We start from the raw sequence: 15,057 nt of genomic DNA, 5'->3' as shown, positions 1-15,057 counted from the left end.
ACAACGGTCAGGAGGAATTTGGGACCATTCATCTTTACAAAACTGTTTCAGTTCAGCAATATTCTTGGAATGTCTGGTGTGAACCGCTCGAGGTCATGCTACAGCATCTCAAATTGGGTTGAGGTCAGAACTCTGACTGGGCCACTTCAGAAGGTGTATTTTCTTCTGTTGAAGCCATTCTGTAGTTGATTTACTTCTGTGTTTTGGGTCATTGTCCTGTTGCATCACCCAACTTCTGTTGAGCTTCAATTGGAGGACAGATAGCCTTACATTCTCCCGCAAAATGTCTTGATAAACTTGGGAATTAATTTTTCCATCCATGATAGCAAGCTGTCCAGGCCCTGAGGCAGCAACGCAGCCCCAAACCATGATGCTCCCTCCACAATACTTTACAGTTGGGATGAGGTTTTGATGTTGGTGTGCTGTGCCTTTTTTTCTCCACACATAGTGTTGTGTGTTCCTTCCAAACAACTCAACTGTAGTTTCATCTGTCCACAGAATATTTTACCAGAAGCGCTGTGGAACATCCAGGTGCTCTTTTGCGAACTTCAGATGTGCAGCAATGTTTTTTTTGGAGAGCAGTGGCTTCTTCCGTGGTGTCCTCCCATGAACACCATTCTTGTTTAGTGTTTTAGGTATCGTAGACTCGTCAACAGAGATGTTAGCATGTTCCAGAGATTTCTGTAAGTCTTTAGCTGACACTCTAGGATTCTTCTTAACCTCATTGAGCGTTCTGCGCTGTGCTCTTGCAATCATCCTTGCAGGACGGCCACTCCTAGGGAGAGTAGCAACAGTGCTGAACTTTCTCCATTTATAGACAATTTGTCTTACCGTGGACTGATGAACATCAAGGATTTTAGATACTTTTCTAACCCTTTCCAGCTTTATGCAAGTCAACAATTCTTAATCGTAGGTCTTCTGAGATCTCTTTTGTTCGAGGCATGGTTCACATCAGGCAATGCTTCTTGTGAATAGCAAACTCAAATGTTGTTAGTGTTTTTTATAGGGCAAGGCAGCTCTAACCAACATCTCTAATCTCCTATCATTGATTGGACTCCAGGTTAGCTGACTCCTGACTCCAATTAGCTTTTGGAGAAGTCCTTAGCCTAGGACTTTTTCCAACCTACACTGTCAATGTATAAATGATGTATTCAATATAGACAAGAAAATTACAATAATGTGTGTGTTATTAGTTTAAGCACACTGTGTCTATTGTTGTGACTAAGATGAAGATCAGATCACATTTTATGACCAATTTATGCAGAAATCCAGGTAATTCCAAAGGGTTCACATACTTTTTCTTGCCACTGTATTTACAATTTCATAGAACAAAAAAACGAATACAATATAAAACGGGTCAAATACAGCAGGACACATATTGCACAGACAAACATAAATATACGCAAAACACAATCAACTAAAACAAACACATTTTAAACATTATATTAAAAAGAAACAAATCATCAATCATTTAACTAAGGATTTGGTCGACATTTCTCTCTCTCTCTCACACACACACACACACACACACACACACACACACACACACACACACACACACACACACACACACACACACACACACACACACACACACATAGTCCTCCCTACGTCTGCTTATCTCTGTAGAGATGAGAACTTAGATTATCTTTTTGTCACTTACACCCTGTGAATGAACCACAGACTTCCTGCTTTGAGAGTCAAATACTTCCTCAAAACCCATCAGCCCTATTGGCCCTTCAGAGTCAAGCGGACCGACGTGAGCGGCTAGAAGGTGTAGAAGGTTTAGAACATGCATGTTCAGGGGAGAGAGGCGGTGTTGTGATAAGGTGGAGTATTACTGAAGGTCTCTGTATTGAAGGCGTAGTTTCCGGGACCGACACGGTGAGGCAGTGTTCTGGAGTAAAGCCTACCTCCAGCTGGAACAGTCACAGTTGGATGAGCAGGCTTCGGTCTTTTTTAAATTGCACAAAATTTAAATTTCACTTCTCTGGTTGGCGATACTTTCGAAGGTAAGGGTATCATAGTAAATGGTCATGTTTTTCGCCACATATCTATATGTATCACGTCTTTAAAGAAGTGTTTGTTATAGACTGGAAATAAAGTTTGTGTAATTTCTTTTGCTGGTGATACTTCAGTCTATAGTCTTTCTACACTGACTGGAACACCCGTCCTCAGAACAGCCTCAATTCGTCGGGGCATGGACTCTACACGGTGTCAAGCGTTCCACAGGGATGCTGGCCCATGTTGACTCCAATTCTTCCCACAGTTGTGTCAAGTTGGTTGGATGTCCTTTGGGTGGTGGACCATTCTTGATACACACGGGAAACTGTTGAGCATGAAAAACCCAGTGGCGTTGCAGTTCTTGACACACTCAAACCGGTTCATCTGGCACCTAATACCATACCCTGTTCAGAGGCACTGAAATGTTTTGTGTGCCCATTCACCCTCTGAATGACACGCATACACAATCCATTTCTCAATTGTCTCAAGGCTAAAACATCCTTATTTAACCTGTCTTCCCCCTTCATCTACACTGATTGAAGTGGATTTAACAAGTGACATCAATAAGGGATCGTAGCTTTCCCCTGGATTCACCTGGTCAGTCTATGAAATGGGAAGAGTTCCTAATGTTTTGAACACTGTGTAGTTTTGCTCGATGGTGAAATTAGGATGAATTTCCATGCAGCAAGTTAAATATGAGGGAATTTCTCACCATGCTATTTATACAGATAGGGTTTTCATGTAATTATGCTTCATTTATTCTGAGTATGAGAACTGCGAAGGTTTCTCTTTCGAGTATTTGGGGTGTTGAGTTCTCACAGTTTGTACTAGAGAAGCAGTTCCCAACCTTTTCCGTTCCGGTAACCACCGAATCACAATCGCAAAACTTACTGAAAACTGTGTAGCCACTGGCTTATCATTTAGTTGAAGATAAAACCATCTTACACAGTGCCACACACACACCCTCCCCCTCGCACTCGCTCACTCACTCACTCAGATGAGATAGAGGCCAGCAACATGAGTGCAGTTTCCTCCTCTACCTCTAGAGGGGGTGCTATCCCAGTCAGGCTAATGAGGGTGATGAGAGGTAAACTCTGAACCATCCTGTAGTGTGACAACATCACGCTATACCACTCTCTATAGTAGAAGGCAGCACCCCTGGTGTGTGTTGGAAATGTTATATTGACTTGAGATATGCATGGCAGGGTTATGACAGTCATAACTTGTTATAACCTGAAATAACATGGTTGTAACACTGTCATGAGCCATATATTTACACCTGTTGTGACGTACACTGCATGGTTGGTTATGACACCTATATAAGAGGGTTAAAACCAACGTTTGTTCAAATGTTTTTTCCCTGCCAAGAAGTTTCCTCTCGTTTTAGGTTGCTTCTTAAGTCCGTTGTTGTTGTAAAGAATTATTTAGTCATGTTTGTTTCATCATATTTTAAATAACTTATAGGAAATACACTTTATGACACTGTCATAAAGCATTATGACCGTCCTGTGTCACTTTACTTAGTGCATGTCTGACATCAATGTGTGCACAATTACAATAATATACATTTAATATGGTCCATTTCAGAAACTGTTATATAACATAAACATAGTGTTGACAAATAGGCTATGGTGTAATGTGTTTTTGTTGCCATGTGTGGTGGGTTTTGACACTCTTGTGTAGGTGTCATAACCAGCCGTACATATAGGTCTAAAGGTCTAAATATATGTTCATGACAGGTCTAAATATATGTTCATGACAGGTCTAAATATATGTTCATGACAGGTCTAAATATATGTTCATGACAGGTCTAAATATATGTTCATGACAGTGTTATGACCATGTTATGTCAGCTGTTATGACATATTATGACCTGGTTATGACTGTGTCATAACGTGTTTTGATGCTGGGTGTCAAGTAAAGTGTTAACCAAATCTTTATCTCCCGGAATACAATCAAAAGGTCAAGCCCGTTGATTGTGCTCATGTGCTGAGTTGATTTCCCACAAGCCTGTGAGTTTGTTAGAAACAGGGAGGGAGGGTAGATGTTCCTACCAGACCCAGTAACTGTAATCCCATCTGGACCCAGTTCATCCAGTCAGGTGCCTTTTGAACCAGGGGCAGCGTGTGGCTGAGCCCTTTCCCAAAATGGGATTTTCAGGAAAGATACAACAGGAGTATATTATCAATAGTTTTCTCCTAAGACCACGTCCAACAGACAGGGAACTGTAGGATTTGTTCCCTTGTGTGACTAGTGGAAGACCTCTTCTCTGTGATGTTTGTGACAGTTGTTAGAATGCTGCATTCTAACCCGTGGACAACTGATGGCGTGGTATACCGTTACTAGAGAAGTGTTTCTGTTCTGTGGTCAGTAGATGCTGAACTGTAAACATCACTCCCTCTCAGAGGAACTGGTGTGTGACAGGACTAGCCTCGACTACAACAGCACTTAGCAGTGCTTGTATGAATTGGCCAAGATGGTTAACTAAAAAAAAACGCTGAACATTGCTGTGTCTCTCTCTCCTCAGATGTGTCCTTGGTGCCTGGTGAGTCCCTAGGCTCTGGGCTGGAGAATAGTCTACAGCACTCCCGCCACAGCCACAGGGCCGTACAACACAGCAAGGTAAGATTGAATGAACGCTGCATCGCTGCCACTGCCCACACTGGGTTCAATGAGTCGGCATAAACATACTGAGAGGAAGTCGGAGAGCTCTAGAGACAGAGTGGGGGAGACAGAATAATCAAGAGCTTTGAGACCATGAACCAACACACTACAGGCCCTAAGCAATTTTGAAACACAGTTACTAATTTACACACTTTATTAGGTACACCTCCCCGTTCATGAATATGGTTCACTCCTACAGACAGTGAGTCACGTGGCAGGCAGACAGGCATCGAGGCATTCAGTTACTGTTCGATTGAACGTTAGAATGGGCAAAACGAGTGACCTAAGCGACTTTGAGTGTGGTATGATCATCGGTGCCAGGTGCGCCGGTTCCAGTATCTCAGAAACATCCGGCGTCCTGGCAGTGTCTAGGGTGCGACAAACCCAAAAGACATCCAGTCAACGGCAGTCCTGTGGGTGAAAACAGCTCGTTGATGGGAGAGGTCGAAAGAGAATGGCAAGAATCCTGCAAGCTAACAGGTGGGCCACAAACAGGCAAGTAACGGCACAGTACCACAGTGGTGTGCAGAACGGCATCTCGGAGCGCACAACTCGCCGGTCCTTGTCACGGATGGGTTATTGCAGCTGTTGGGGTAGGTTCCTTGTCAATCATTGGCTTGTTGGTGAAATCAGCAATCAGACAATATCTTTAAGTAAATCAATCAAACATTTATTAATGCAATTGCAGACGGAGGTTAACAATAGAAACACAATGCGTATGTCTCAGAGTAAGTTCTGCAACCAACCTAAAGGCACAGCTCATTATATACATGTGATCACTGCCTGGTGGTGTGATCACCTACGTCAATGTATGTGTGTATCAATAAGCTGATGTTACCTTTATAAAGTAACCTAGGACAGTAGCTTCTCTGAATTCATTAGCATTGTCCACTGTCACACAAGACCAAAATGTCAAAACCAGACACACACCTAGCACACTCTTGCAGCAGCTAGGGCTTAACCGCAAAGACTAATACAGATAGCTTGTGCAACGTATGGTGGCAGAGTTCAGACACATGGCAACAGTACAATAGTGAGACAAGCATATGAATCTTAAGGTCCCCTTAATCAATAATGGGGAGGGTCTTTGGGACCCTACCCCCCCCTACCCCCCCCCTACACAGCAGACGACCACACTGGGTTCCACTCCTATCAGCTAAAAACAAGAAGAGCCTGTTCGGGTGGGCATGCGATCACCAACACTGGACAATTGAGGAGTGGAAAAAATCTTGCCTGATCCGACCAATCCCGGTTTCTGTTGCGTCATGCTGATGGCAGAGTCAGGATTTGATGTCAGCATCATGAGTCCATGGACCCATCCTGTCTGGTGTCAACGGTACAGGCTGGTGGCGGGGGTGTAATGGTTTAGGGAATGTTTCCCTGGCACATGTTAGGTCCTTTGCTACCAATTGAGCAACATTTGAACGCCACACCTTGTAGAATCCACGCCCTGAAGAATTCAGGCTGTTCCGGAGGCAAAAGGGTAGTCTGACCCGGTACTCAATGGGTGTACCTAATAGTATATATGTGTGCAAATTAGTGTGTGAGCTGTGCATATATAAAATGTGTGCTTGGCACCCCTCATCAGGGACAGCTGTGGCAGCGGGCTGAAGACGTCTTGGCACCACCCTTATAGATCTCTATATAATTACGCTGGCCTCAGTCTACAGACAGCTTATTACTGTCACACTCCGAGAGAGAGGCCCTTTGTCTCAGTCTAACGCCCATACTGTCAACACTCCCTCTGCCCGCTACTAACCTTCACTCTGTCATTGTCTGAGGCCCCAACACCCTAGATAGACACCCAGAATAGCAGGAAGTTTTAATGACAGAGTCAGGGTTGGCCATGCTGGGTCCAAGCCCTCAATAGAAGCAGCAGAGGCATGGTACTGAAGCTCAAAGCCTGGCCCTCTGCTAGCTCCATGGCTCGACCCCTGAATAGACGTGAGGGCTGCTCTCTCTCTGTAGGTATTAGAATTAGAACAGTAGATTAGTCTGGAGATTGTTGTTCCTTCCTATCTTGGTAAATAATTGTTTGGCAAGCGTTTTATAATCAAGCCTACCTTTTTGATTTGAAAGAGTTTGTTGTGTGATCATGTTCGGTTCTGGGACTACATAGTGACTTGGTCAAGGAGGGGAACTCTAGGTTATCTCTGTAGCAGGGAAAGGCTAGGTGACGGCTAGTGCACCTCAGCTTTCATCACAGCTCCACTTTTCCTACTGTAAGTATGCAAATGGCTGCTGTCCAGTGATGATTCAATTGATGTTTATTTTTGTTCCAGGGAGTTTTTGTTATTGTCAGTTTTTCTTCTATGTAAATAACTTATTTAAGTCATTAAAGTGTATTTATGCGTCATGTTGGAAATCTTTCTGCATTATGGTAATAAAACCGACTGATTTAGAGATGGGAAAAGTATCTATGCCAAGCTTTATTATTGGGCTGGATTAATGAGACCAGTCATCTGGAGGGCCAGGTTTTAATGATCCTCACTTCAGTGGACTGAAACGCAACATTGCAGCTCAGAGGAGAGAGAACGATCTGTATGCTGTTTGATGCTCCTTAAAATCTCCCTCTCGAGACTGTAAACACTGGCTGGAAATAGTGAATATGTAGGCTGGCCATTTGCCTGTGCCCCTGTGTCTAGCACTTGTAGACAGCAGGTTGTCAATGTGTTCCCTCTGTGATGCCCCTATACACTGTTCCATTATACATTACAGTGATACTATACACTAAACCATATAGGCATGGTATGTCCCAGTGGGCTCTGTTAAGTCTCTGTAATAGCAGGTCTGAGGTCAGTGAAGAGGTGGATTAGAGAAGACAGGCTCCTCAGCTCTCGCTCTGTTTGCCCAGTGACAAGAATGAGTCCCGCTGCACTGGGATCTGCACTGCAGTACCTCTGACTGCTGCTGCTGCTGCACCGGACACAGTGTTTGTATTTGTACCAGCGGAGAGGTACTGGAGGCTGTGCGGGCAGGCGTGTGTGCGTGCGTGTGCGTGCGTGTGTGTGTGTGTGTGGGGAGGAGTGTTTTGTACAATCGTATGCGTGTGTGAACGAGATACTGAGAGATATAGGTACATGCAGTAAAAGCGAGCACTATGAGATTTTGTTGTGGCAAATCTGATAGCTGTCAAGAACGGTTGGAATTTCGCCTCACTACCAGAGTCAGTTTGTGCCCCGGAGCGGAAACAAAACAATCTAGTCAATGGGTAGAAAATCACCTGGGTTTCAGGCAGAATAAGTGCCCACCGCAGCCTGCCAGCCAGCCTGTGACTGAATGGAGATGGATGGGAAGGAAAGACTCATTTCAAGCCTCTTGTCACAGCATGTAATCGCCTGCCGCGGAACACTGACTGACTTTGATTAATTGGTCTAGTGGTTTCCAATTTTCTCATATTAAAACGGTGAGCAGCTGCTACCAAAGCACTGTTAACTCAGTATTTACCCTAGTGCTCTGACACCAGATGAGATTCCCCACAGCCATATTGCCAAGTTGTTGTTGTTGTTTGGGGACTTGTTGCTAATACTATTGGTCCCCCCCCCCAGTAGTATGGTACTGTAGGTCCCATGCCCCCCCCCCCCCCCCCCCCCCCCCCACCCCACCCCCAGTAGGCAGATGGGAGGGTGATCTGAGAGGCCAGGGAAGGGGTAGTCTGGCCTGAGGCAGACTGACACCCTGGCCAGCCCACACAGCAGCAGCAGCAGCACACCTCTACCTGACTAAGGGAGCTGACACAGAATACCACCTAGATACTTCTGCTACAGCGACGCTGTTTACACCATGACACAACAAAAACTATTTTTAAACCACATTTACCGTTTTTTGGTGTAACACCAGGCTGTTGTAGTCATTAATACCAGTGTAATGTTTTACAGCTCCGTGAAGGTGTGTAGTAAACCTCATAACTCCCACAGGAGCTGTACAACTGTATGAAATGGCTGGCAATGGCATGAAGCTGTTGTGCTACACATACCATTTGCCCAACTGGCTGAGTAGAGTAAGCTCCTTAACTTCCTCCAACCCTTAACTAAGAGGGATTTGACAGTGCATAGAGCAGTAACCACATCCTTCCGTTACTGTAGCCTCGCTCTCCGCCAATATCCAAAGTAGGGCTGTCCCATTTTTCCATATAGACACATCCTATGTTTTTTAATCACATTTAGCTCTATTCACTGAGCTTGTCTGATGCTTTAAGCACACTGTGTGATTCAATCATTTACACACACAAATGACTAGAGGGAGTCCGACCGCAATTGATTTGATTGTGCCGCCTGGCTCAGACTTGCTGTGTTTAAAAAAGGACAGTGAGTGACTGTGTGACTAGCACCCATTGTCTCTCTCTCCTCCCTGCTGCAGCGACCACCACACATCAACAGTGTTTGTAGGGCTGTGCTTGATGCTGAAGCTGCAACATAATTACAGCCATTTTTGTTACACCATTGTTCTTACGTTATATAACCATATACAATTTCAGTAGCACATGTCTTAGTGATGGACTGTGCCATCCCCACGGCCTCCACAATGGATCAGTCCACTCAGACAGGCGCCAATCAGACCAGTGTCTTGTACACCATGATTTGTTTTCTACTGCTCGACTAAAGAAATCTCAGTCAACCAACATCCTATCGAACAATCAACCAGTCGACTAAATGGGGGCAGCCCTAATCCACAAATGGTCCTTACAGGAACTGACTGGGCAGCGTACTGTAAATGGCAGCATGGATTTTGGGTGCTATACCCGTTAAGAAATACGTTGCTCTGTTCTCGGTTCTAGGCTAAGAACGTCTGAAAGGCGTTTTAAACTGTGTGAATGTGAGAGGTGAGACATGCTTTCCAATTACTGCGTTATTACTACTCTCCTCTTTTCGGCTTTTGAACCACAACAGCCAGCAAAGACCAATGGACTCTAGAAAGAAAGACCTACAGCCTCGTTAAACTTCTCCCACCTACTTACCTCCTCCTTGGGAAACTCCGACGTTCCCCGTCCCTCCTCCAGGACCTGCCTATTGGAGGGGGTGTAGTGGGTGGCGGCGATGATGACTAAGTCTATCAGTCACCATATGGCTGTGATTAGCCTAATAATCTGGGCTTATTGCTGGGAAGTTTCCCCAGCGTCTGGAGCGGCCCCAATGCAGAGAGACCGAGGGAGAGGAGGGATAGACCTATCAAGAGAGGCTTAGAGGGCTCGCCGGAGGAGGAGAAGAAGAGGCGAGCTGGTGTGCATTGGAATGGCAGCCCTATACCATGGCTCAGGGCCGGGTGGAGGATTGATTGCTGAGAGGAGGGGGGCGGTGGCGGAGGAGCAGGAGGAAGAGGCCAGGCCCTGCGTCTACCTCACCACCCTGATCCAGCTGTTCATCAGGGACCAGTCCCCAGCCCAGGCCCTGTGCTCCATGCTGGCCATGTGCTGGTTTTGGTCAGGTGGCTGTGAGGCCGAGGAGAAGAATCTGTTTCTGGGCTCGGCCCTGCTCACCCTCAGACAGCTGTTTAAAGACAAGCTGGACCTGCTGCTGGACGACATGGCTGGATGTGTGGCCTGTGAGAAACCTATGGTACCCGACCCACGCACTGGACTCCTGGTAACCCAACACTGTCCTTTCTAGTTGTTTGACCAGGGTTTATTTTAGTTAGTATGTTTCGGACAGGTCACATAGTGTTAGTAGGTGTCAATGTTTTAATGTGCTGACACTTCCCTGTTTGTCCAACCTGCCTCTACTAATGATTAATTTAAGCAATAAGGCCTGACACGGAACCCAAACCGGCTGCGTGCGTACGCCATCGTGCATAAATTAATTTTGTACCCCTACCAAACGCGATCACGACATGCAAGTTAAAATATCAAAACAAACTCTGAACCAATTACATTAATTTGGGGACAGGTCGAAAAGCATTAAATATTTATGGCAATTTAGCTAGTTAGCTTGCACTTGATAGCTAATTTGTTCTATTTCGCTAGCTTGCTGTTAGATAATTTGTCCTGGGATATAAACATTGAGTTGTTATTTTACCTGAAATGCACATGGTCCTCTACTCCGACAATTAATCCACACATAAAACGGTCAACCGACTCGTTTCTAGTCATCTCTCCTCCTTCCAGGCTTTTTCATCTTTCAACTTATATGGTGATTGGCATCTAAACCTTCATAGTATTACCACGACGACCGGCTACACAGTTCGTCTTTCAATCACCCACGTGGGTATAACCAATGAGGAGATGGGAGAGGCAGGACTTGCAGCGCGATCTGCGTCAGAAATAGAAAGGGCTTCTATTTTAACCCTTGGCAACGCAGACGCTTGTTGGCGCGCAGGAGCAGTGTGGGTGCAATAATTGAATAACATAGATTTCTACATTTATTTTGCAACGCGAGCGGTGTATTCATTGTATGAGGGAGTGTGGTATATGGCCAATATACCATGGCTACGGGCTTTTCTTATCCACAAACTCCCGAGGTGCCGTATTGCTATTATTAACTGGTTACCAACGTAATTAGAGCAGTACAAATAAATGTTTTGTCATACCTGTGGTATACAGTCTGATATACCACGTCTGTCAGCCAATCAGCATTCAGGGCTCGAACCAACCAGTTTATAATTAAGTATGTTGTATACAGTACATGTAGCAGCTCCCCATGGGAGAAATGCTCAATTCACTGTCATACTGCAGTAGGTCTTGAGGATGTGCTGCTACAACTGAGTCACTGTGTCACTCTTCTTACTCTCTAGTATTATTTATTCTACTCAGTCCACTGGTTGTCCAGCCTGTCTCTGAAGGGTTGACTTGGCTTTTCTTTTTTATGCTTTTGCTTTATGTCAGAGTCTGTCCTTTCCATAGCCTGCTAGATGTTCAGTCAGATGGTATCAGACATCCCCTGTGGCAGGTTTCTGGACCAGCGGTAGGTAGAAGATGTAGCTCGGTGATAGGAAACACTATCTGGGCACCAGGTCATGTGGCTAGGTGAAGGTTTACCCATCACTGACTGCTCCCGACTGCTTTCAATTGATTGGACCTGGTTTCATGTTGAGGGAAGTGGTTAGCTGCTATGCTACCTTTCCTCTGCTGTCATTTGATATTGATGTTATCTGGGGGGGGGGGGGTAATGATTTTTGTCTCACACCCCTATGGGGACTTATCATGAAACACGCACTCTGAAGTCTCCGACGTACTCTGAAGTATTCCACGCACTCTGAAGAACCGGTGGGATAATATTTGTTAAGAATGAAAAAGAAAGCGTATAATGGGAATAGAAGACTAGGGCCCTCCCTCCCTGTTTGATTTATGAGAAACTCTCTTTACTTATTGAGCTTTAAAAAGCAGATGGCAACGTTGCACAATAGGCCCAACCTGAGGGATGAATCAGCCTCTGTTAGAGCCCTACTGTGGTGTGACAGGACACTCTCCTTTGAGCAATGGGCTGAGCCGGCCCGAGGGACGCCCCATATTTTATCCCTGGCTTTACACTTTAGACTTTCCATTTGTGATTGTTTATTTTCTTAAAGAGAAAGTCTTTTGGCGCCGGGAGGATTCTTTTCTTTAATTTGAAAGCAATTCATCTCTTAAAGTAGGCTGAGCACACTGCTTTTAATGACTCTGTTTTAATGTCTGGCAGAGATAAGGGAGAATGGACAGTATCCGACTTCACTCAACTGTTTGACAGCTCTTGTTTGTCTTATGGCTGTGTTTGTTTCTAACCTCACTGTATTTGAGTACTATTTGAATATGATGTCAGTGGAGGCCGGGTTGAAGTGGCCTTTTGACCTTGGATTAGGAGACTCTTGGATGTGTTTGGCTGCCACTGGGTGTATGGGGGAGCAGAAGAGGGTGTGAACGACACCTTGCCCGTGGGTGGAAAATACCAGACTGGATAATCTCACTGTTGGCACGTCAAGCAGGACCGGTAATCTCTCCACAAACGACTCCTCTAAACAAACCGCTCCTCTTCACAAACCGCTCCTTCTGACATCTCCCATGTCAACACGTCCTTGGATTTCACATGAACAATACCCAAATAAATATCAGCCAAATCTTTCCAGTGCTAAATGTTTAGTGAAGTTATCCACACCTTTTTAAGACACACATTTTTGCTGCGTTCTGAATGCTGTTCACTACAAGGGGTGGGGACGTAGTGGAATCTAATATGTTGTTTCTATACTGAGACCGTAGTTAGGCTAGTTAATTGTGTTGTTGTTGGAATGGTCTGCCCACACAGACCTAAGCTTCCAGTCCTGGATTGGATTTGGAACAATCAGCTAGTTGTCACTCGGCTTTGTCTGCAAACAGCAGACCCAGCAGCAGGACACCCCTCAGTACGATGTTGTTTACCAGGAAGCATAGCTTCTTTAACATAGGCTTGGACTCATGTTTTTATTGGAAAGCACCCACAATTGTTCATTCGAGGACCACTCCTTCTCCCTACAGCGTGTCCTGTGTTGTCAGTGTAGATGAATGCCTCTGGCCTGTTGAACAGACACCGCTGTTCCTGACCATGTGACAGTGCAACAGTGAGGCTTGCGAACCAGAAGAATCCTCATTGTGTTGATGTACTGAGAGGCCAGGCCTCAGGCCTGTGGCAGCATGACACTGGCAGCTTGGCCTCTGCATTATACCCTCTGGAAGCTGACAAGGGTCACGTGGACCAGAGATGGGGTGAGAGAGACAGAAAAAGAGAGCGAGGGAGGAATTCCCCTCCGTTCGCACTGTCCGCTCGATTCGTCCGTCTGATTGATAGATATGCAGATTGGTGCGGGCAGCAGTTTTTAGTCAAATGCCTACGCTCACAGAACCTCTAGACTCAGGATCAATGGCTAGCTCCCATCAAATGGCCCCTGGAGAGTGAGATGTTCTGTAGAGTGAGGCTTCTCCTGGCCTGGTGGAGGAGGAGGAAGACGTGACAGACGGGGGTTCAGTCACTAATGAGCAAGAGGCGGAGTGTGGGAATACTGAACGTGAGGATCTGATAAGGACTATCAAGTACTGTCCAGTCAAGAACAACTAATTGCCATTTTACTGGTCAGGTCCAGTCCAGCCGTGATGCCAGCGTCCAGGTCGGGTAGGCTGCATAGGAAAGGCTGTAACCTGGCCTGTAGGACCCAGAGACAGGCCACAGCAGCTTGGAGGCTCCTCTACAGACTACTCTTCATGGTGAGTAGGACAGAGAGGGATTGAGATGGAGAGGCTTGCCATGGGAGTAGAAATTACCATCCAAAGAGGGAAGGACATCATTAGTGGGGTTTAGCCTTTCACTGTCTAGTTGTTCAAGTGTGGCGATGGGTATCAACCTCGGGCTCAACATGTTTTAGGGCTGTAGGTGTTGTGACAGAGAGGTTAAAACTGTTCCTCATGGGGAGAGGGAGATGTCTGGCTTTACAACAGGGAGAGCAGATGGGCTAATTGGAAGGATAGGATTTAGATAATTCTTCTTAGAATCCCCCCCGGCTTCATGGTTGTTTAATCAGAAGAAAACAGTCAGTTCCCTATGTTGCGTAAGTGGGCGATAGTATAAGCGCTAAAACTGTGAGAGGAGCCCAGATGTAGCAGGAGCTGTCAAGCGTAGCCAGAATACGGAGGGAGAGTTGAGACTAGCGCTGTCGGATGTGCTTGTCCATTCTCTGGGTTCCCCGCTCCCCCTCTCCATGGCTCCCGAGCGGCCTGTTCGCAGATCTTAACTGATTGGATATTTGGGTTAGCCGTCAGGCGTTCGGCTCAGACTTGGTCAGATTGTTGTGTGAGACAGGGAGACTTCTGAGTCATACCCCCCCTAGTCGTTCTCACAGGTCGCCCGTATTATTAAGTTGCTGAAAAGTCATGCTGCGAGAATGGGAGAATCCTTCTTTGTGTGCGCCTGTGAGTGTGGCATCAGAAACGAACGTTATCTGTCTGTGTGAGGCTAGTTTGCCTCTGAAGCTGCCGCAGGGTTTCTGATTAATGTGTCAACAAGATATCCTTCAGCCATTTTTCCTCCTCGAGTTGGTCTCATAGCCTTTTCAGCTGCAATATGGAGAAGATTTGGTCTGTGTTAGTGTGTGGGTGAAACATATTCACTACATTCAGTGTGTGTGCTTGAGCTTGTGTGTGTGTGGATGCCGATGCATGCCTGCGTCTGTTCTTTTGTGTATCTACAGTATACAGCCTTCAGTGTGTTAACACAGTGGGTCAGCTTAGTCTCTGTAATTATCCTAGCACACGCGGAGCCCCAGAGCTGCTGGCTGGGTGGTCGTGTCTAGAGGCCAGCCAAGCCTAGCCTGAATCCCATTCCCCTCAGTGGGGGCCTGAGCCCCAAGACCCCTGCCATAGCCATGCTGCTCCCACAGTGCTGCCTAGTTCTGTCCTCTCTACAGATTAGTATGGAAGCTGCTTTGGCACCCTCCTAAGTAACCATGCTATAATTA

At 45.9% G+C, this 15,057-nt stretch overlaps 1 protein-coding gene across 6 annotated transcripts in view; it reads left to right on the top strand.

Annotated features, from left to right (window-relative positions):
- The window catches only part of LOC129812697 (rho guanine nucleotide exchange factor TIAM2-like), a 159,390-nt gene that overhangs the window by 122,039 nt on the left and 22,294 nt on the right, over positions 1-15,057 (top strand). For 5 of the 6 annotated variants that reach the window (XM_055864495.1, XM_055864496.1, XM_055864500.1 and 2 more), the window contains one exon: positions 4,532-4,626. In XM_055864495.1, the coding sequence (XP_055720470.1) occupies positions 4,532-4,626 (95 nt within the window). Of the gene's footprint in view, positions 1-4,531; positions 4,627-13,407; positions 13,811-15,057 lie in introns of those variants that run through there. The other variant, XM_055864503.1, reaches the window with a different exon arrangement.

This window comes from Salvelinus fontinalis, chromosome 16, assembly GCF_029448725.1.
Source record: "Salvelinus fontinalis isolate EN_2023a chromosome 16, ASM2944872v1, whole genome shotgun sequence".
NCBI classification, from domain to species: Eukaryota; Metazoa; Chordata; class Actinopteri; order Salmoniformes; family Salmonidae; genus Salvelinus; species Salvelinus fontinalis.
Note: the sequence above shows the minus strand (reverse complement) of the source record. Positions and strands in the feature narration are given on the sequence as shown.